The 19,490-nt window shown below is 60.7% G+C and overlaps 11 protein-coding genes across 11 annotated transcripts; 5 read left to right on the forward strand and 6 right to left on the reverse strand.

Annotated features, from left to right (window-relative positions):
* Window positions 1-304: 304 nt before the first annotated feature.
* BDZ90DRAFT_217235 (translation factor) lies at window positions 305-1,876 on the forward strand (the record flags this gene model as incomplete). Its single annotated transcript, XM_025504309.1, has 2 exons — window positions 305-1,499; window positions 1,602-1,876. 2 exons carry the CDS (start codon window positions 305-307, stop codon window positions 1,874-1,876), a joined length of 1,470 nt encoding a protein of 489 aa, XP_025364439.1.
* BDZ90DRAFT_230666 (hypothetical protein) lies at window positions 1,867-3,427 on the reverse strand. The gene is made up of 2 exons (XM_025505564.1): window positions 3,333-3,427; window positions 1,867-3,271 (listed from the first exon to the last, which is right to left on the reverse strand). The coding sequence occupies exons 1-2, from the start codon at window positions 3,398-3,400 to the stop codon at window positions 1,972-1,974; spliced, it is 1,368 nt and encodes a 455-aa protein (XP_025364440.1). The 5' UTR covers window positions 3,401-3,427; the 3' UTR covers window positions 1,867-1,971.
* Window positions 3,428-3,776: 349 nt separating this feature from the next.
* Window positions 3,777-5,593, forward strand: BDZ90DRAFT_217384 (Nop domain-containing protein; the record flags this gene model as incomplete). The annotated part of the gene is made up of 2 exons (XM_025504317.1): window positions 3,777-4,376; window positions 4,457-5,593. The coding sequence occupies 2 exons, from the start codon at window positions 3,777-3,779 to the stop codon at window positions 5,591-5,593; spliced, it is 1,737 nt and encodes a 578-aa protein (XP_025364441.1).
* Window positions 5,594-6,499: 906 nt separating this feature from the next.
* Window positions 6,500-7,279, reverse strand: BDZ90DRAFT_209916 (RTA1 like protein; the record flags this gene model as incomplete). Its single annotated transcript, XM_025504061.1, has 1 exon — window positions 6,500-7,279. A coding segment is annotated over one exon (780 nt), but the record flags the coding sequence as incomplete, so codon positions are not given.
* Window positions 7,280-8,150: 871 nt separating this feature from the next.
* BDZ90DRAFT_230668 (DUF654-domain-containing protein) lies at window positions 8,151-10,850 on the forward strand. Its single transcript, XM_025505565.1, has one exon. It carries the CDS (start codon window positions 8,383-8,385, stop codon window positions 10,798-10,800), a length of 2,418 nt encoding a protein of 805 aa, XP_025364443.1. The 5' UTR covers window positions 8,151-8,382; the 3' UTR covers window positions 10,801-10,850.
* Window positions 10,641-12,089, reverse strand: BDZ90DRAFT_230669 (hypothetical protein). The gene has a single exon (XM_025505566.1). The coding sequence runs from the start codon at window positions 11,992-11,994 to the stop codon at window positions 10,879-10,881; it is 1,116 nt and encodes a 371-aa protein (XP_025364444.1). The 5' UTR covers window positions 11,995-12,089; the 3' UTR covers window positions 10,641-10,878.
* A 141-nt stretch (window positions 12,090-12,230) lies between these two features.
* BDZ90DRAFT_230670 (hypothetical protein) lies at window positions 12,231-13,240 on the forward strand. Its single transcript, XM_025505567.1, has one exon. The coding sequence runs from the start codon at window positions 12,264-12,266 to the stop codon at window positions 13,197-13,199; it is 936 nt and encodes a 311-aa protein (XP_025364445.1). The 5' UTR covers window positions 12,231-12,263; the 3' UTR covers window positions 13,200-13,240.
* Window positions 13,241-13,304: 64 nt separating this feature from the next.
* Window positions 13,305-13,942, reverse strand: BDZ90DRAFT_120355 (hypothetical protein). The gene is made up of 2 exons (XM_025503285.1): window positions 13,600-13,942; window positions 13,305-13,502 (listed from the first exon to the last, which is right to left on the reverse strand). Exons 1-2 carry the CDS (start codon window positions 13,826-13,828, stop codon window positions 13,411-13,413), a joined length of 321 nt encoding a protein of 106 aa, XP_025364446.1. The 5' UTR covers window positions 13,829-13,942; the 3' UTR covers window positions 13,305-13,410.
* Window positions 13,943-15,131: 1,189 nt separating this feature from the next.
* BDZ90DRAFT_230673 (hypothetical protein) lies at window positions 15,132-15,987 on the reverse strand. The gene is made up of 2 exons (XM_025505568.1): window positions 15,549-15,987; window positions 15,132-15,463 (listed from the first exon to the last, which is right to left on the reverse strand). The coding sequence occupies exons 1-2, from the start codon at window positions 15,942-15,944 to the stop codon at window positions 15,140-15,142; spliced, it is 720 nt and encodes a 239-aa protein (XP_025364447.1). The 5' UTR covers window positions 15,945-15,987; the 3' UTR covers window positions 15,132-15,139.
* Window positions 15,988-16,133: 146 nt separating this feature from the next.
* On the forward strand, window positions 16,134-18,003 carry BDZ90DRAFT_230674 (hypothetical protein). Its single transcript, XM_025505569.1, has one exon. It carries the CDS (start codon window positions 16,176-16,178, stop codon window positions 17,778-17,780), a length of 1,605 nt encoding a protein of 534 aa, XP_025364448.1. The 5' UTR covers window positions 16,134-16,175; the 3' UTR covers window positions 17,781-18,003.
* Window positions 17,554-19,456, reverse strand: BDZ90DRAFT_230675 (putative TOM40-mitochondrial import receptor). The gene is made up of 3 exons (XM_025505570.1): window positions 18,934-19,456; window positions 18,752-18,847; window positions 17,554-18,682 (listed from the first exon to the last, which is right to left on the reverse strand). The coding sequence occupies exons 1-3, from the start codon at window positions 19,351-19,353 to the stop codon at window positions 18,044-18,046; spliced, it is 1,155 nt and encodes a 384-aa protein (XP_025364449.1). The 5' UTR covers window positions 19,354-19,456; the 3' UTR covers window positions 17,554-18,043.
* Between the last annotated feature and the right edge of the window lie 34 nt (window positions 19,457-19,490).

Genomic DNA, 19,490 nt, shown 5'->3' on the forward strand with positions numbered 1-19,490 from the left:
GAGCCTTGCTGGAATTGGCTCGAGTACGACGAGCAGGGCTGAGTGAGGAGCAGCGGAGCGGCGAGCCGGCGGGCGGACGATTTTTTGAGACTCGAAGGACTCGCTCGACGTTGTGCATGTGCTCCTTCCCGCCTGTCCGTCTGTCCATTGCACTGGCATTCAAGCGCTAGTCCAGATTCACTCGGTCATTCATCCTATCACACAGCGTGCCCGTGATTGCATGGCCACAAGGTTGTCTAGCTCACTGCTGCTGAAAACACCGTACACTCTGCTTCGACGAGTGCCTGCACTCAGGATGGCAAGCATGGCAACAAAGGCGCGGGAGGGAGAGGCGTCGTCGTCGTCGTCGTCTTCCTCCGCGCCTGCATACCCGGATCGCACTTTCGACACCATCGTCCTACCCACCGACTCCGACTTAGTCACATTCAGCGACCCTTCTTCCTCCAACGAGCCACTCCGCCGTGCCCGTCTCGCAGCTGCAGGTCCCACCACGACCTCCTCGCTGCGGGAAGCATCCTCCGCTCTCCGACAAGACCTCCCCGTCGCCTTCCCTACGGAAACAGTGTACGGCCTCTCAGCAAACGCCCTCTCCTCCTCAGCATGCAAGGCCATCTTTGCCGCCAAGGGCAGGCCGCAAGACAATCCATTGATCGTACATGTATGCGACTTGGAGATGGCAGAGGAGATTGTGGCGGAAGGGTGGGTACCGCCGCCCTGCTACGAGGAGCTCATGCGACGATTCTGGCCGGGAGGAATCACCTTTCTCATGCCGGCAGCGAGACCGGGCGTGACGTATTCTGATCAGTCGAGCTCGTCATCGTGGTTCCAAGGCAAAGGCACCTCTCCACTTCCCCTCCTCGTCACCTCCAATCACCCGCTAGTCGGTATCCGCATGCCTTCGCACCCTCTCGCCCGAGCTCTCATCGCCCACTCGCGCCTACCCCTCGCTGCTCCTTCCGCCAACGCGAGCGGCCGGCCCTCACCGACAACTGCGCAGCATGTGCTCCACGACCTCAAGGGAAGGATACCGTACGTGCTGGGCGGCGGTGCGAGTAGCCAGGGAGTAGAGAGTACCGTAGTCGATGGCGTGACGGAGCCTGGGGAGCTGAGGGTGCTTAGACCGGGCGCCGTTAGTCCCGAGGAGATTGAAGAATGCCTCAGTGGGCTGAGTGGGGAGGGAGCCGTAAGGCTTCGTGTGTATGGTAGGGACATGGTACGGCAGGAGGCCTTTGAGGCTGCCCCTACCACACCGGGGATGAAGTACAGGCATTACAGCCCCACGGCTCCCGTTGTGGTCTTCGTGCCCAGCAAGGAGGCGCGGTACGCGAAGGCGGCTGCGAATGGCGGGAGTAGCAGTATCGCCGGCTGGTCGCAAGCACTATCGAAAGAGGTGCAAGCACTCGTAGCAGCCAAGCCTGACCTCCTTGACGGGAAGGCGAGCGTCCACGTCGGCCTCATGCTTCTCACAGACTCGGCACTCGCGCAAGCCATGTTTGCTCGTGCCAGCAATACAGACGCATGGACGGACGAGCACCGCGCCTGGCTCGCTGCAGAGGAGAAGAGCGATTCCCAATCGGCCGCGCCTCTGCCATCACGCGAAGCCGAGGAGGCAGAAATGGCCGCCGCCACTGGTCCGGCCTTTCCCCTCTCCCTCGACGATGGCAGCCAGGCTCACATCCTCATCCAGCCCTTCAGTCTCGGTCGCCTTTCGCAGCCTCATCTGCCTGCACGCCGCCTCTTCTCTGGGCTGAGGAGTCTCGATGAGGGCGGCGTGAACTTGATCGTAGTGGAGGCAGTGGAAGAGAAGGGCATCGGACTAGCAGTCATGAATCGCGTAGGCAAGGCGGCGGGCGGCACTGTGGCAGTGAGCGTATGAGAGCATAGTGCGATTGACAATGTAATGTACATCATGCAGTCCGATGCTGGGGGTATCGAGGTGTGCGGGCGAGTGACCAGAAGTGTGAGGCATCGCTACGCACGATTTCTGTTTGGCTCAGGCAGTGGTGCTTCCTCATCTCCATCTCCACCAGCCGCCCTCTTCTCTGCCTCTCTCCTCTTGCGCTCCTCCTCTTCCTCCTCCATAACCTCTTCAACATCCATCGGCCAAGTCAAGATCGCCGCAATCCCCGTCAAGCCATTGAGCTGTTTGCCACTTTCGTGCATACTAGAGAATATGGCGACCTCACCCCCTTGGGTCCTGACTTCCTCCACGAGCCCGACAAAGCGCTTCCGCCTCTTCGGGTCAGCAGCACGAAACAGACCATCCGAGATGAGGAGCGTCTGAACAGCGCCACGCTCGGCTGCGAGCAGAACGTGCTCCTCGCTATACCACGCTCGCATTTCATCCGAAGCCAGCATGCGCATGAAGCGTTCCAGTAGCTGCCCCTCACGCGCGAACTTGGTGTCCTTCAATCGGGCACTGACCTCAGGGCTGCGCAGCACCTCCATGAGCGCGTGGACGTGTGGGCTCGAGCAGTGAATCTTGAGGAACTTCCTGCGTGCCTCTGCCCCAACGAGTGGCTTATCGCCGCGTTTGACCGCCTCGTCGAAGAGGAAATCGTAGACTGTTTCCTTGATGAAGCCGGGCGAGGCGAGGATGACCAGACGGAGCGCAGGGAGGGCTACGAGTTTGAGGACGGCGTTGTACACCTGCGCGTGGAAGCGTGCCAAGCTGCGATCACCGGCGCTGGCGGGAAGACCCTTTCTCTTGCGGGGCAGCGGCACCTCGATCCGTTGACGGACAATGGTCATGTGTTCTGTGAGGAGACAGACGACGGCTGTCCCCTCACCGAGGACGACGGCGCCCACCTCGGCCCGTGATCCTACGTCGCTGGCTTCGCTCAGTCGCTCCAGATGGATGCTGTCCCAGCTGTCCTTTGTGATCGTGACCTGACGATGCGTCTCGAGATCGAGCGTATGGAAAGCGCCCATCTTGACGAAGTTGTTCTCTTCGACTACTCGCCCTGAGACTTGAAGTGTGGCCCCTTCGCCACTGCCTGACCCTCCTCCGCCACCACCTAGCGCCCCTGCAGTGGCTGAGGCCGTCTCCTGCGCTGCTGATGCATTTGCGGCATTGGCAGCTGATGGATCCGGCGGAGCTGACGAGCCGGTTGCATCGAAGTTGACCTTGGTCACTTGAAGCGTCAGGTTGAGACGGACGCGATGTGACTCCATGGATCCTGTAGAGGACTCGGATTGGACGCGACGCACAGCTTGCGCTCGTACGTGGTCGCCTTCCTCGATGAGGTTGAGGAGGTGATACATGTCCTCGCTGCGAGCGAAGGGTGCGCAGGTCAGTCGTTTGCCCCCTATCACTCGCTCACCGCACTCACTCCTCTTCTGGGACCATCGTGACTCTGCCGGAGCCATCCCGCTCGATGTGGCGCGAAGTGATCTTCATGCTGCGATGCTGGTGAAGAGAAATGATGATGATGCAGCTTTCGCACCTCTCTCTCCGCCTATCTCATCGAGTGGAGCTGGACGAGGCGCTGTCTTACATAATCATTAGTCGAGCGCGCTGCGCTGAGCTCCAGTCTGACACGGACGGAGCGGAGCCTTGGGCCCTGCCCACCCGCTCGCCTGCCTGACTTGGAAAAATCTTGAGCCTCTCGAAAGGGCGGCAAAGCAAAGCGGGCGGGCTGGTCTCAATGGGCTCGCTCGCTCGAGGGAGCGGGCGTGCGCCGAGCGGCGACGACGACGACAAAATTGAGAGAATTCTCATCCTCATCACCACCTCCTCACCACCACCTCCTCATCCACCTCATCACTCGCCCAACATGGTCCTCGTCCTCTTCGAGACGGCTGTGGGCCTTGCCCTCTTCCGCCTCTCCGACTCAGCCAAGGTCACTTCGCCCGACCTGGCAAACGATCTCGCCGACCCGACAAAGGCGTCGAACCTCCTCAAGCTCTCTGCCATTTCGCGCTTCACATCGACGGCAGAGGCAGTCGACGAGGCCACGTCCATCGCAGAGGGCAAGATGACAAAGTCGCTCAAGAAGCTCCTCACCGACGAGATTGTCGACCAAGAGGGCAGCAAGAAGGGAAAGGGCAAGAACGAGCAGCTCGTCGTCGTCGACCCCAAGCTCGGAGGCGCCATCTCAAAGAAGCTCGGCATCAACGTCATTTCGGACTCGTCGGTTAATGACCTCTACAGAGGCATTCGTACTCACCTCGCTCAGCTGCTTTCGTCCACTGCCAGCGACGACTCGAGCCTCGACCCTCGCGACCTCAACACCATGTCTCTCGGTCTCTCTCACTCCCTCTCGCGCTACAAGCTTAAGTTTAGCCCGGACAAGGTCGACACCATGGTGGTACAGGCTATTGGCCTGCTCGACGATCTCGACAAGGAGATCAACATATACGCAATGAGGGTCAAGGTGCGTGCGAGCGAGCGAGCGAGCGAGACGAGACGTGGCGCTGTATGCACGTAGCTGACTTCGCCCCTTCCACTCGGCAGGAATGGTACGGCTGGCACTTCCCCGAGATGGGCAAGATCATCACCGACAACCTCGCGTACGCCAAGGTCATTCGAGCCGTAGGCTTCCGCACCAACATGGCCTCGTCCGACCTCTCTGAGATCCTCCCCGAAGAGATCGAGGAGACGATCAAGGCCGCTGCAGAGATCTCCATGGGAACTGAAATCTCAGAGACGGACATTGAGCACATCTTCAGCTTGTGCGATCAGGTCATCAGCATTACCGCCTACCGTGCGCAGCTGTTCGCCTACCTCCAGAACAGAATGGCGGCCATCGCTCCCAATCTCACCGCCCTCGTCGGCGAGCTGGTCGGCGCCCGCCTCATCTCGCACGCCGGTTCGCTCCTCTCCCTCGCCAAGCAGCCCGCCTCTACGGTCCAGATCTTGGGAGCAGAAAAGGCCCTCTTCCGTGCCCTCAAGACGAAGCATGACACGCCCAAGTACGGTCTCATTTTCCACTCCTCCCTCGTCGGCCAAGCCCCGCAGAAGCTCAAGGGCAAGATGGCGCGCATGGTCGCCACAAAGGCCGCCCTTTCCATCCGTCTCGACGCCCTCGCGGACGCAGACTCGAAGAGCGACGCGGCCGCCCCCTCTATTGGTCTGGATGCCCGTGCCAAGCTGGAGAGCAGGCTGCGTGGACTCGAGCACAGGAGCGACATCGGTGGGCTGAGGGCGGCAAAGAATGGCGCGCCGTCGAGCTACCAGCAGAAGAAGTTCGACATGGCTGACGCCGGGGCTGGAGCGGGCAGATCATACAATGCGGCTGCGGATGCGCCCGTTGTGGCTGCGCCGGCGATGGATGTGGACGAGTCGACTGCTTCGGCCAAGCTGAGCAAGGAGGAGCGCAAAGCCGCCAAGAAGGCGGCAAAGGCGGCGGCAGCAGCAGCAGCAGACCAGTCAACAGCGTCAGCGACGGTGAACGGCGACGAGGACGGCTTGAGCAAGGAAGAGCGCAAGAGACTAAAGAAGGAAAAGAAGGCAGCAAAGGAGGCAGCGGTGGCGACGAATGGCAAGAAGCGACCGGCAGAGGATGGTGAGGACGCGGATGCTACTGCGGTTAGCGTGGCGACGAATGGGGAGACGAAGAAGAGCAAGAAGAGCAAGAAGAGCAAGGACTAGCTGCGCGGTGGGCTTGGGCTCGGGCTCCGTGGTTCCTTTTGTGTCTCTGTGTACGATCTCTCGCATCATCCTTCTTGGCATCTTTCATACGACGCGATTCCCTGACGACGACGACGCGGCAGATGCCGAGCAAAAGGTCGACGAGCACGGCGAGCTGTGTGCTTCACCTCCGTGCCAGCCTGCTCGCGGTTGTAGCTGCGATGTATTGTCATTAAGCTGCTCATGCAAAGGACGTAGCGTAGCGTACACGAAAGGAGATCAGAGGACGTAGCGAGGACCGGAAGGGAAGTAGGTATCACGAGTTCGGAGGCCGGCTCCCTACCATGGACCGCACCTCTACATGGCAAACGCACCCGACGAGAAGCGCGCACTATTGCGGTAAGGCTCTTCCTGCCCATATCCACCTATCCCCGACTGCAGCTGCGGCGTGTCGCTCGGCGAGGCCGCAGGGGACGGTGAGGGCACATGCGGGTGTGACCAACCAAAAGTCGCCGACCCTGCTGACGGCGAGGGGTGCAGTGTGGCACTATCCAGCCCTCGACCCGCAGGGGCGTAGTAGTCGTCTTCGCCGTCGTGCGCGTAGTCGTACGACTTGCTCATAGCCATCGGCGCGCCATTGTTGGCAAGCGTGAGCGTAGAGCTCGAAGCGGCTGGCAGTTTGTGCAGCGGCACGCCCAGCGAGTTGGTGCGATGGTGCGGTACGGTGCCACCTGCTCCTTGGCCTGCCATGTCGTACTTGACGCTCGAGGCGTAGATGGAGAAGCGATCGTCATCCATCGACCCGCCCTTGCGATCGGCATCTCGATCCACATTGCAGAAGCTCCCATCAAAGCTGTCGCGCCCTCCTTTGCCTTCCACCTTTGCCCTCGCCGTCGCTAGCTCCTCGACTGTCTCCCTATGATTGGCAGGCAGCACCCAACCGGGGAACATGAGGTTGAGCAACAGCGAAGCAGCGCAGACCGGGGCGGCATCGAAGGCGTAGAAATACCACTCGACAGTGCTGATCGGTCCCACCCATCCCTTGATCATCTCGTACGTGCGGAACGTAGAACGGCCCAGTACCAGCAGACTCGAGAGGAAGAAGGTGAGCAAGAAGAACTTGAACTTGCCCGTCCAGAGGCGGTTAGAGGAGACGGTAGAGTGGTGGGTGACGACGGCGCGCCAAACGAAGGTGAGGAGGAGCCAGTTGAAGCAGGCGTACCCGACCAGCTGGACGCACAGCCCTATCACGACGATACGGCCACCCCATGTCGTGTCCTTGCCGTTGACCTCGGCAGTGGCCGCCATTCCCGAACCTGTCCCTTGAACTGCCAGGGACGCCAAGTCTAGCAGCACGAAGCATGGCGTGATGGCTGCGGGGCTCAGATATCTGAAAGTGAATGCCTGGCCGAAAAGCTCAATGATCCGACCCAGCGTGGCGAAGTGCACCGCCGCGAAGAAGACGGGCGTGACGACCAGAATCACCTGCTGGGCGATGTACGGGTCAATCGCTCTCGCGTCGAAATGTCCGTAGATCCTGATCCCGTTGCCGGCGGACTCGGCGATACACCCAAAGACGAGGACGAGCAGCCACCAGTGTCGTGTTGAGCTCACTTGTGCTACGTGGAGGAGTGCAGATAGGGCGTAGAGGCCTGAGAAGAGGATGGGAAGCCAGAGGATGGGCTCATACCCATAGGGACCGTGTTCCTCGATACGGGAGAGGTAGGGGTTCGAGGCGAGGAGGGAGGCAAGCTCGGGCGAGACAGTGCTGGTCGCGGACGTCGCTGCAGGGGCCACGTCCAGTGATGAGGCGGTGGGTGTGGCCGCAGCCATTGCTGAGGTGTAGACCGTCTCCATAGCGGGTGCGGGACTGGCGGGGGGTGGAGAGTGGTTGTGCTACGGGAGCACGAGGGGAGTTGAAGTGGATCCGGAAAAGAGCGTGGTGTATTTCAATCAAAAGAATGTGGGTTCGATAGCTTCTCGCGGCTCGCGCTGCGAGTTGGTATCAGGGGATAGAGGGGGGTCTTTGATGGATGTGAGGGGGAGACAGGGTCGGTACAGGAGGGGATATTAGTGATGTTGAGATGGAAAGGAGGACATAGCGATCAAGGACCTCCTCCGTCTTGCCCCACGAGGACGGCGATCAGACCTTGCCTGTCCAGTACGGTAGAGACCGGCCGCTAGCTGCCCTCGTCATGCTCGTTCGCTTTTAGTGGCTGCGAGCGTGCGAGCGAGGGAGCGAGCGACGGCAGCCTGGCGCGAGGGGGCAAGGTGTGACACTTGAAATAGACTAGGAGTAGCGGAGAGAGAGGCACACACACACACACACATACGCACGCGCGCGCGGAGAGGCGAGTGAGGTGTTGGATGTACGCCCGCCGCCAGCCCGGCTAGTCTGGCTGGCTCGAGGTCGCACACCTCGACCTCGCCTGCCGGCCTGAGCGAGCGATTCTTGGAACGCGAAGCCCTTTCCTTGCATGCGACGTGGGATCGTCGAGGGCAGGCAGAGCGAGCGGCGTGGCATGAGTGCTGGTGGTGGTGCGCGAGCGCAGCTCGGACTCGAAGATACAGTTGTTGACAATGGAAGCGAAGGGTCGGTGGTGACATCAATGTCGAGCAGGGCTGAGTAACATGACGACTACGTCACCAGAAGACGCCGCGGCGAAGAGTGGTTGTTGGGATAGAGGTAAGACTCCGTTCCGACTTGCGGACTCGTCCACCTCCACGCGAAGCTCAGCGACGACGGCAAGAAAGTCTGGTCATCCGATCGTGAAGAGCTGCATTCACTACCACAATCTCATTCACCAGCCATGGCCGCTAAACGCCTCAACAAGAGGCAGGCAAGAGAACAGCAGGAGCTCAGTGAGCTAGCTGCTGTCAAGCCGGCACCGACAGAGGAAGAAGAGCCTGAGCAAGAGGAGGAAGAGGAGGAAGGGGAAAAGCCACAAGCACCGGCCGCTCAGTCCATCTTTGCTGCGCTCAACGCCGGAGAGGATGGTGCTGGCAGTGAGGAGGAGGAGGACGACGAGGAGGGCGGCGATGAGGAGCAGGTCGCCGATACGAAGCCCGCTGCCTCCAAAAAGAAGAAGAACAAGAAGAAGAAAAAGAAGAGCAAGGCGAAACCGGCCGAGGGAGAGGAGGTGGCAGCCGAAGCAGACGAGGCATCAGCATCCGCAGCGTCAATGGCGGCCAAGAAGAAGTCGAAGGCGAACACACCCTCGGGTGGCACTGCGCCAACAAAGGGCCTTTCTGAGATGTCTCTCGATGACTTCGACTCCCTCCTCTCCTCGCAGCCACACATGAAGGCAGGCGGGGGCTCGGGTTCTGCGACAGGTTCTGCCGCTCCCTCGACATCCGCTGCTGCTGGTGGTCCATCCTCCCTTCGCTCCTCACTCACACTCAACCCTTCGAACCTCGACCCAAGCATCGAGCTCAAGCGTCAGTTCGGCTCCGCAGCGATCAAAGCTTTCGAGGCTTCCAATGCCGGGACGGACGGCGAGGGGGGCACAGGAGGCGCAGGAGCGCAACGCGCTGCCCGAGGAGCCAAGGCAAGGATGATGGCTCGCAACCCCAACCTCAAGGCACGAAGCGTCCTCGTCCAGCCGAGGGAAGACTGGCCACCTATTGCGAGGACCTTCACAGGCATTCAAGGCGAGCTGATCGACGATGAGGACAGCGGGGAGAAGATGGCCACCTGGACACACAGCAAAGCCTACCGGACCGCTCAATACGAGTTCCAAGCAGCGGTAGCCACCTATGACCCGAACAGCATCTACGCCCTATTCCGCCCTTACCCCTGGCATATCCACTTGCTCAGCTCTTTGAGCGACATAGCGAAGCATCAGGGTGATCTAGCCCAGGCTGCAGACTGGAATGCGCGCATCCTCTTTGCCTTTGAGCGCACCGCTGCGACGCAGTGGGTTGGCTCCTTGACCAGCGGTGGTGCCGCAGGCGGGCCGATGCGGGTGGACTTTGACAAGGTGGAGAATCGAGCACTCTGGTTGGCAGTGCATCGTAATGTGGGATTCTTGGGGAGGAGAGGGACTTGGAGGACGGCGCTTGAGTGGAGCAAGCTGCTCCTCGCTCTGGAGCCTGAGAGGGACCCGCACGGCGCACTGCTCTGGATTGACTTCTTGGCGGTCAAGTCTAGTCAGCACCAGTGGCTTGTCGATGACTTCCTGCCGGCGCTGCGCAAGAAGGGCAAAGGCAAGGAGGGCAGCAATGCCGACTGGCTCGGTGGACTGGCCTTCGCCGAGGCTCTCGCTGTGCGCGCAATGGAGGCTGACGAGAAGCAAGGCAAGAAGAAGTCAGGATCCGCCACCTCACTGCGCTCCTCCTCATCGCCCAGCTCAACCGACCTACTCAAGCGCGCCATCCACTCGCACTCCTACATGTTATCCGCTCTCGCCTCCAAGACTGCCCTCCCTCCCCTTTCACCCAAGCTGGGAGTGCAGGATCCCAACGACGTACAGGAGATCCTCGCCCAGCTATACGCGCTACGCAGCGAGTCTCTCTGGAAAGACGCCGACAACAGGGATTGGCTGCAAGAGACGCTCAAGAGTGTCGAGAGCGAAGGTGGAATCAAGGCTTCAGACAGCGGTGCGGCGAGACCGACAGAGGAGCAGGTCGAGGGGGTCTACCGCCACGTTATTGCGTCGGATCTGCCTGACGCTTTGCGGACTCAGCTACTCTCCTGCCTTCCGCGCTCCATCGCCAAGGACGAAGCGAACCTCAATGCTCATGACCCTTTGCCGCCATCCAAACTTCGAGGCGCGGCGGTGACGAGGGTGGATGAGGAGTATTTTGCGCCCTTGTTCGGGCAGGGACGAACACAACGAGGCACTGCAGCCGGGCAGAGAGGCGGCACAGAGGACGACGTGGAGATGGGCGAGGGGATCATGGGTCGCCTGGCGGCTTTTGCTGCTGGTAGGCTGCGAGGATGGTTTCAGCAGCAGCAGCAGCAAGGCGGTCAGGCTGCCGGAGAGGGTGATGCAGCGCAGCAAGATGGTGGTGATCCCGCTGAACTGCAGGACGCTCTCATGGCTGCGCTGGGATCACTGCCTGAGGCTGAGCGTGAGGCGATGCGACGGATCATTACGGAAGGGGCTGAGCAGGAGGGAGCGGCTGGTGAGGAGAACGAGGACGACGAAGATGATGCGGAGGAGTATGAAGAAGTGCTCGACTCCGAGGAAGAGACGTTCGAGCAGCAGGGCGGAAATAGGGCTTGAGTGTCTTTGAGCATTATAGAGTGCAATGTATCATCATCATCAACCCCCTCTTAGCTGCAGCTCTACCGCTTTGCCACCTCAGTACGCATGCTCGTTGTCCACCACTCCCTCAAACTTCCCCTTGCCCTCCTGCAGCGCCTTGAGATTAACCACAAAGCGGTTGACGATCAGCGGACGAATCATAGCTGGCGTGTCGGCCGTATGGGGCGTGATGATCACGTTTGCCCTCCTGCCGCCTGTCTTCTCCTGTGCGCTGGGTCGAAGCTCCTCGTCGATCTGCTCGAGAGCAGTGTCGCTCTCCACTTCGAGGTTCCAAAGAGGATGTCCCTCGGGGAGCGGCTCGGGAGCCGTAACGTCTAGCCCTGCTCCGGCGAGCTTCCCCTTGCGCAAGGCCTCGACGATGGCGTCTGTCTGTACATGTTCGCCGCGAGCCACGTTGACCAGCACAGCGTGGGATGGGAGCAATTCGAGCTCTCTGGCTCCGATCATTCCGTTGGTCCCTGGCGTCAGGGCGGCAGCGATGACCAGCACCTCCGTTTTGGGCAATACCTCGTGAAGGCGCTTGAATGTGTCCACCTCGACGCGCCCCTTGAGTCCGGGCGGGATGACTTCGTCCTCCAATGGATCGGAGCGACGACGCAGAACAGTGACATGTGGGCTGAAGGGTGCGATCTGCGAGAGGAGGGCGAGGGTGATTCCGCCTGCTCCGACAATGGTGACCCGGCGGTTGTACAAGGACAGGCCTGCAGCGGGGGCCCAGCTGGTTGAGCGGATACGCTGCGGAATCTTGCGGAGTAGACCGAGGATCATCATAAGCGCATGCTCGGCCACGGGCTGGCCAAAGGAGCCCTTTGCGCTCGTCCAGACTTTGTCGTTGTGCTTGTGGATCACGTCCTTGTACAGGTTGATTCCAGCCTGGACGAGCTGGACCCACCCTACCTGCGGATTGGCGTCGAGTACCTCGCCCAGCTTGGCGTGGGCAGAGATGTCGAGCCAGATGACGCCGCGAGTCTCCTTGCTCAGGGGTGCGAGAGGGGGATCGGGAAAGGCGGAGAGGATGTCGGAGGTATAGCGCTTGCAGTTGGGATGATCAGAAGGAAGGATCGCGACGGGGCCTGCTGGAGGGATGCGCGAGGCGTCCACTGCTTGGATGGGGGCGCTGATGGCTTTGTGCTGTTCGGGTGCGGCGCTCATTGTGTGCAAAGACGCAGGATGGATGTGGTAAGGAGCCAAGAAGTGCAGAGCGGTAAAAGCGGCGTAGTAATGAGCGGCGAGAAGACGGGTGGGAGTCAGTGGGGGCGGCCACAGATTAGCCGGCGGCTCATCGGCGCCGCCAAGTGAGTGCCAGGGCCGAAAAAGCCATGGCTCGAGCGTCGCCCAGGCTTGCCAAACATCACGAGGACAATCGAGAGCGAGCACAGCGCTGCGCTCCCTTTCAAGCCATACCGCTGGCGTCTCCCACCATGGCAAGCAGCTCTTCTTCTTCTTCGACATCATCCATCTTCATCCCCAAGACGGCCATTCGCAAATCGGAGCGACTCGGCCTCGCGAGGGGACGACATCGTAGTAACACGCCGGCCGCCAGCGCCGCCGCCTCCAAGAAGGCTACGGCTGAGGGAAGCACGCAGTCGCCTGAAGAGCGGCAGAATGGCTTTTCAGCGTACAACCTACCGTCGAAAGCGGACGGAGACGAACCTTCACCATTGGAGCAAGAGCTACGCAGGGTCAGGATAGAAGAAAGTGCCGAGCCGCCGCTGTCGCCGCCGCCTCCGCAGCACCGACCGACCGGGGAGTCTACAGCAGACGTCAAGCGTCGCCTATTTGGCCTCTCTGAAGGCGGCGGCCTAGCTGCCAACAGCAACCCCACCAGCATCTCCCCACCTCTCGTCCTCTCCACAAGTCCGGCCAAAGCGCTAGGCACCTCGCCGCCCTCCCGTATCGGCGGACCGATGAGCACTGCCCTCTCTCTCTCCTTGCAGTCGAGTCACTTCGCACAGCAGAGGGACGCAGTCAGGCAGCGAGAGGTGATGAGGGAGTTGGAGGGTATGACTGGTTTGGGGAGGAGGTTGGGAGGGTGGGTGCCAGTGATTGTGGAAGAGCAAGGGGAGAGCAGTGTGAGGACGGAGGGCAGAGGTGAAGCAGACGGTGAGGGCGAAGGGGAGCTGGACTTTGACGATTCTGCTGGTGTGGGCGAAGACTTTGAGTTCGACTTTGACGACGGCGATGACGGGAATGAGGACGACGATGGAGACGAGGAGCGAAGAGGCGAAGCGGCAGCATGGCGGCTACAGCAGGCGAGCGAGAATGGGGAGGAATGGCAGGGAGGAGGGGCTGATGTGGATCACGATGATAGCGTCCCGGATGACGAGCAGGTGGATGACGACGACTGGCCGCCGTAGCTTCTCCCGCCGGCAATCAAGAAGAGATGGCGCGGCACGCTTGACGAACCGAGTGTACACGCGTGCCGTAGTGCTGTAGATGTAGATTGTGAGGATCAAAGTTGTACAAGGTGAGGAGGCGAGCCAATGTCGAGCGAAAGGGCAAAGAAGAGAGCCCTCCCGCTAGTCCACTACGCCGCCAATGGCCCCACCACCTTCATCGATGGTGAAGTCATCGAACGGCAAGAACCATCCTTCCTCTACGCAGCAGTCCTAGCAGCGGCACGGCTCTCACGGAGGGCCTTCTCGGTTCCGTGCTTGGCGCTGTGGGCGAGAGCGAGGGGCGAGGGAGGGTTGAGCATGGTCAGCTCCGCGTCCTCTGACACTCCGGCCAAGTCAGGGGAGGCTTGGCGCAACTCACTATCGCTGGTTGCGGACGAACTTGGGGTCGACACCCTTGAGCGAAGGGTACCTGTTCGTCTTGGGCTTCTTGATACCGTTGCGGTGAGCCTTTCTGCTCTGGTTCTGTTTGCGTGGAAGGGGAGAAGAGGAAGATGTGTGAGTGGTGATTGTTCGAGGATACGTTGAAATGGAGTCTGAACGAGGTCCGCAGCAGCCAGCGCGACCTTTCCTCTCTCCCGCCTCCTCATGCTGCTGAGAGGGCTCGTCTCCGAGTGTTTGCCCTGCGCAACAGCTGCTATCCCCTGTCTCCTCTTGCAGGATATCGGATCGCCCGCCAGATCTCAGACCACCTCGACCGACGACCGGTGCCTCCTTCGTCTTCCCTGCCCCTTCCACTGCCTCATCACATGCCAGCTAGAAGCAGCCTGAGGTCTCCTCAAGTAGAGGCGCAGTCTATCCTTCGTCTTGCTGCCACTCTCATCTAGCGAAGACAATCATCCTCGGCCGTCCAAACCTTCCTCCAGTCCATTCCCATTCGCTCCCTACACTCTCAATCTCCTCCTCTCCCGCATCGTGCCCGCCTTTATCTCCATTCCATATGCTGATACTAACGTGGTTGGTGTGGTTCTTAGACTTTGCCATCTTTGATCGATATGAGGATGGAAGAGTGGTAAGGAGGAAGGGCCGAAGATCGCAGTCGCTCAATCCTTGGCTGGGCTCAGTGGGCAGGCGGGGCGGCGGACAGGCTGCTTGCAGGCAGGCAAGGCGGGCTCGACGAATCGGCCCTCGCGAGAGCGACTGGGTCCACCGCGCGCGGTGAGGTCGAGGTGTCGGAACGGAGGGACAGCCGGACCAAAAGAAAGTGACGCTAACCGCAGGCTGAGGTGGCCGTGAGGAGCGCAATTTGGTGGTATTCGGGCGATTCGGCCAGCAATTCGGGTCGCAAGGAGGGACGTGAGGCATGACATCGTTGGATTCCAGATGCATCTGCCGCCATGTAGGTACAAGAAGGAGCGCGAGATGACCAAAGCGCTTCACACACACTCTGCTCACGGCAAGTCGACGGTCGTGCTCAGCGATTTGTCGGGAGACGTTGAACGCACACGATCGACGCTCGGGCTACTTTGCGACCACGAATACATCTTGTGACACGAGAGAAGCATGTCGCTACAAGCACCCTGACCCTCGCTGTACGTGAGAGCCGCTGTCACCGTATGGGTCCTCTATCTCGAATGCCCCGTACCGTCATCCTTCAACAGGCTGTTGTCCAGCTTACTCGTCGCTTGTCGATTGTACTGATGGTCGCCTCGAAAAGTGAGCAGAGGCGTTACTGAGTGTGGTGGGATAGGTGGCGGATCGCCTCGTCGAGCCCGAAAAGCTCGTGTGGAGTCTCAGTGCAAAGGTAGCATCCAGCAGCTCTTTGCGGCCTTCATCTGGGCAGATCTCGGTCAGGCAATGCCGATCGATCGCACGCAGTTCGATCTCGCCTTTCTCACTACCACCTCAGTAGCGCAAACACTCGATGAACACAAGTGAGTATTCCTCTCCCCATCTTCCGCTCAGAACTGCGGCCTAGCCAATACAGGCATCAATCCCATACTCCTCATCCTGCGTACCGCCTTGCCCACCCGCCTCTGACTCTTCCTCGTAAGCATCGTCTGACTCCTCGGCATGATCTTTCCCATCTCGGTAACAAATTGCGTCATCAGTGCCGGGTTCTTGTACGAGTCGTCCTGCAAGCTAGGCTTGGCCGGGTTGAGTCCTAGGCGATGGATCTGGTCGATTTGGACTGCAATGTGCTTCGGTGGGCCTAGCAAGGGGCGAGCGCGTGATGTTTGTTGAGAGATTTGCGCAGGGGAGGTGAGTGAGGGGGGAGTGTAGTGCTGCGGGCGCGAGCGTGGGATGTTGAGCTGTGAGCGGGCACTGGCGTTGCGCTGAGAAGGCACTGCATGTATATCTCGTGCTTACCTGTCCATGAAAGGCCATACGAATAGCCTGAGCCTTGGCCGTCGCATTGGCTGCTGGTCGAGCCACACCTCCCGCGCCAACACCGCCGGGCCCAGCGGATGGGGAGCGCATGGCGCCGAGGTGGTTGGGCGCGGCTCGCGGGCTGTTGACTGCAAATGATGGGCTGGCAGGTGATCTTGAGCCGGCTCGGAAGGCGGGCGTCCGTGATGACGACGAGGCGGACGCGGCGGACGAGGTAAGGGATTGGACGTAGTCTCGTACGCCGGATGTGGGGTCGTCTGCGCGGCGAGGTGCCGATGAGGTGAGAGTACGACGGCTCGACGTAGCCAGAGGTGACGCGGGAAGCGTGCGCTGGGCCGCTCTGATCATCGAAGCGAGTGTTGATGGCGAGGACATGGTGCCGCGATGCTATGCTGTGATGATGTCGGTCAGGAAGCTGCGAAGCGGTCGACGTCGACTTTGGTTGCTTCCACTCGACTGGACTCGACTCGAGTGGCTCCGCCCTCGCCCGCCCGCCCGCCCGCGTGCCGTTCCGTCAGTCACTTTCTTCGTGGGCCGCCTCGACTCGAGTTGCTCTCACTCCCCACTTCCTCCTCACCTCATCACCACCCACCCTTTCGCACCAGCATGTCCTTCGCCGGCACACGCTCCGGCGTGACACGCAACTTTGCGCACCTCAAGCCACCCAAACCCTCGTCCAAATTTGACGCAAAGTCAATCCCCTCGAACCTCCGCGAACCGCAGCACTTCGTCCATCCGCAGGACCGAATCCCCTTCTGGAACCTCGCGCCAGGCGATGAAGTCAAGTTGCGCACCGGCCGTGTAGGCCAGGATCTGGGATTTGATCCGCGTGAGAAGCTTAGGGGAGAAGGAATAGTGCAGAGCGTGGACAAGAAGCGCAATGTGCTTTATCTGACGGATACGGATGCCAAGAACCCGCGAGCACCCAAGAGCTTGAAACATATCCCGTCGAGGATGATGGATGAGAACGAGCCGGAGAAGGGAAGAGAGGGCAATGTCGTCGAGGTACCGCGGGCTGTGCATTACTCGAATTTGGTGCTACGCATCCCCCCCGGCGAGGGCGACAAGAATGCCCCGCCGCGCTATGCGTACAGGCTTGAGAGGCGGAACGTCCATTACAACCGTCATTTGCGCAGGTGGATGTGGCAGCGCATCGCCGTAGTCAAGGAAGCAGATGGAACGACGTCACGCATCGAGGTGCCCTGGCCAGAGCCGGAGCGACCACGCCCACAGAACAGGGCTGAGCTGACCAAGCGCGACGTCGTGGAGGAGGAGACGTGGCTTCCCTGGAGCCCATTCGACCCTGTGCTGCTCAACCCCGAAAGGCCCTGGGCGAGTCCGATCAGCGAGGCGCAAGTAGAGGTCAGGCGTAAGGAGATGGCGCAGCGAGCTGCGGAGGCAAAGAGAGCTGCAGATCTCGAGCGTGGCGAGGGGGCCAAGCGCCGCATGGGCGTCTATGCCGGATTCGCGGAGAGGAACAAGCGTCAAGGCTATCGCAAAGCCACTCCTGTTCCTCAGCCGCCTACGGCGAGCGAGATCCTCGCTCTTGCGGGGCAGAAGCGAGCCGATTGGGTTGCGGGCGAGGCGTCTACGCACATTGAGAATGGCGGGCGATCATTTGCTCCCTCCGACTACCTGGACCTCGCACCTAGAGAGGGCCCAGCTGCCGGGAACTGGACATTACCCGTCGATACCGAAGCAGAAAAGCGCGGCGCAGGCTATGCGGCAGGATTTTATCGTCGTGACGAAGCCACTGGTCGCCTCGTCGCCCCTTTCCCCGAAGGCAAGGAAGACGGCCCCTCGTCCCCAGCCCTCCGTCTCTCGCGCGCCCACCTGGACTCATTGCCCATCGAGCTGCTCATGCGCGACGACCTAGAGAACAAACACTCCCGCAAGCACAAGGCCAGGAGGAGGGCTATCCGCGAAGAGGTTGAAGGGGAGTTGGCTCTTGAGGAGCAGAAGAGGGAGAGGGAGGAGGTACACGAGTTGAGGAAAGCGATGCTAGAGAAGATGAAGCTGCGCGATGAAGCGGAGGAGGAGGCGGTGGCGGAGACAGCGGCAGAGGTAGCGGCAAAAGCCGTTGGGCAGCCACAAGCAGCACCTTCGGCGAGCGAGGCGGCCGAGGCTGCCATTGCGCCTGAGGTCAGCGAGGAGATCGCAGAGCAGGCTAGCGGCGATGTCAAGAAGACGACGGGCGAGAAGACTTCATAGCGGTGGCGAACGCATAGCCAATCTTACAAGTTGCAAGCTTGAGCGCAAAGTGGTGTGATGGCGGTGATGTGTGGGTGTGCATGTGTGTGTGTGTGTGCGTGCAATAGACTACAGGCTGGGGTCCAACGCGATTGACTCTCCCATTCTACTCGATGCCCAAGATGCCTCGTCGTCCACACGTCGTATCGCGCCCCGGCACGCTGCGCCTGCTCTACTACTCCAACCTCCCTACCCTGCGCCTTTTGTCTCCTCACTCACCCGCTTTACATGGGCGGGCTCGGTGAAGCCGGAGGCGGGGCGCTCGGGTCGGTAGGCACAGGCAGGTGATCGCCCACGCTGTCGATGGAGATGCCCACGCCGAATCTTCCCGCATTCTTGACATGATCGATCTCACCACCGACGGTGAACCCAAACGAGGGGCTCAGCCTCGTCTCCAACAAGCTGGTCACCTTGCCTCCCGAGTCGATCGACGCACGGAAAGTCGACATCCTAAAGTCCCACTTGGCACCCAAGGTAGCAGCTGCCTCTCTCCTTCCACCCTGCGCAATGGCCTGGAGATCTACCGCCGCCTCGACCCTCTCCGCCACCTTTTGCCAGTATGTAGCCTGAGCGATCCCCTGCGGCTGCAGCTGCAGCGTACCCACGGCATCGCGGGCATCCGAGGTCCACTTGGCCACGTACCCCATGTTGGCCTCGTTCATGTCCACCGTTTGGCGCACCCAAACCGTGTCCAGTCCCAGGGCGAAGTTGCGGGTCAGGGATTGGAGGAAGTTGAATTGGTAGATTCCGGTAAGGTCTGTGGGCGAGGGGTTCATTGCGCGAAGGTTGATCGAGTGGTCTAGGCCTTGGAAGTCGTGCTCCACTTGCATGAAGGGGGGAGAGCCAGTCGTAGCGCCGGGAAGCTATGCGTGCGAGGAGCGAGTGGGTGAGCGGGATGGCACCGAGCATGGCTATGCAGCGGCGGGGCTCACCTGGCCTTGGATCTTGGTGATGTGGCCTGGCGCCCAGCGCTGGTTGAGACGCATCATGACGCTGGATGAGTCGTCGACGGATCCCTGCATGAAGGTCTGCGAGCGGGGCAAGGGGGAGAGACATGGCATGGTCAGTAGCTGCTGAGGATCATCTGGCCTCCGTGTCTCTGGTCTTGCCGCACATTGTTGGTACCGAGCACAGCTCCGAATTGGTAGCTCGGCGGCGCCCCTTGTGCACCATGGGTGAAGGAGTGAGTGACTTGGAAGATCGGGTTGAAAGAGACCGTCTTTGCCAGGTCGGCCCTCGCGCCATCGAAGAAAAGGTTCGAAGCATGGCAAGTTCGCACAGGCACAGTCAGCCCTTCGATCGTGCCCGGGTTGGGAAGACCCAACTTCTGACGAGACTCCTGCAACGAAGCCATGGTGCGAGCGAGAGGCTTTGTGACAGGATCGGCAAAGGCGAAGATGGAGCGAGCCCGTGGTTGCTCCGTCACTACGGGCAACGATTGGAGTTCGCCTGCGCCGGGCGTTGCGGGTGTGTGAGGGAGGCCGGTGCCAGGCTGCGGGAAGCCGGGGGCGGCGGGAGAGGAAGAGGAAGCCATCGTGTCGTCGGTCGTCGTCGTCACTATCGAGATGAGGCGATGGCGATCAAGGAAGGGACGGAGACGGGACGGGATGAGGAAGTGGATCGAATGATGCGAAGAGTCGCTGACTGACGTCCTCCCGCCGCCGCCGCCGC

The sequence above is a fragment of the Jaminaea rosea genome (genome assembly GCF_003144245.1).
Source record: "Jaminaea rosea strain MCA 5214 unplaced genomic scaffold BDZ90scaffold_2, whole genome shotgun sequence".
NCBI classification, from domain to species: Eukaryota; Fungi; Basidiomycota; class Exobasidiomycetes; order Microstromatales; genus Jaminaea; species Jaminaea rosea.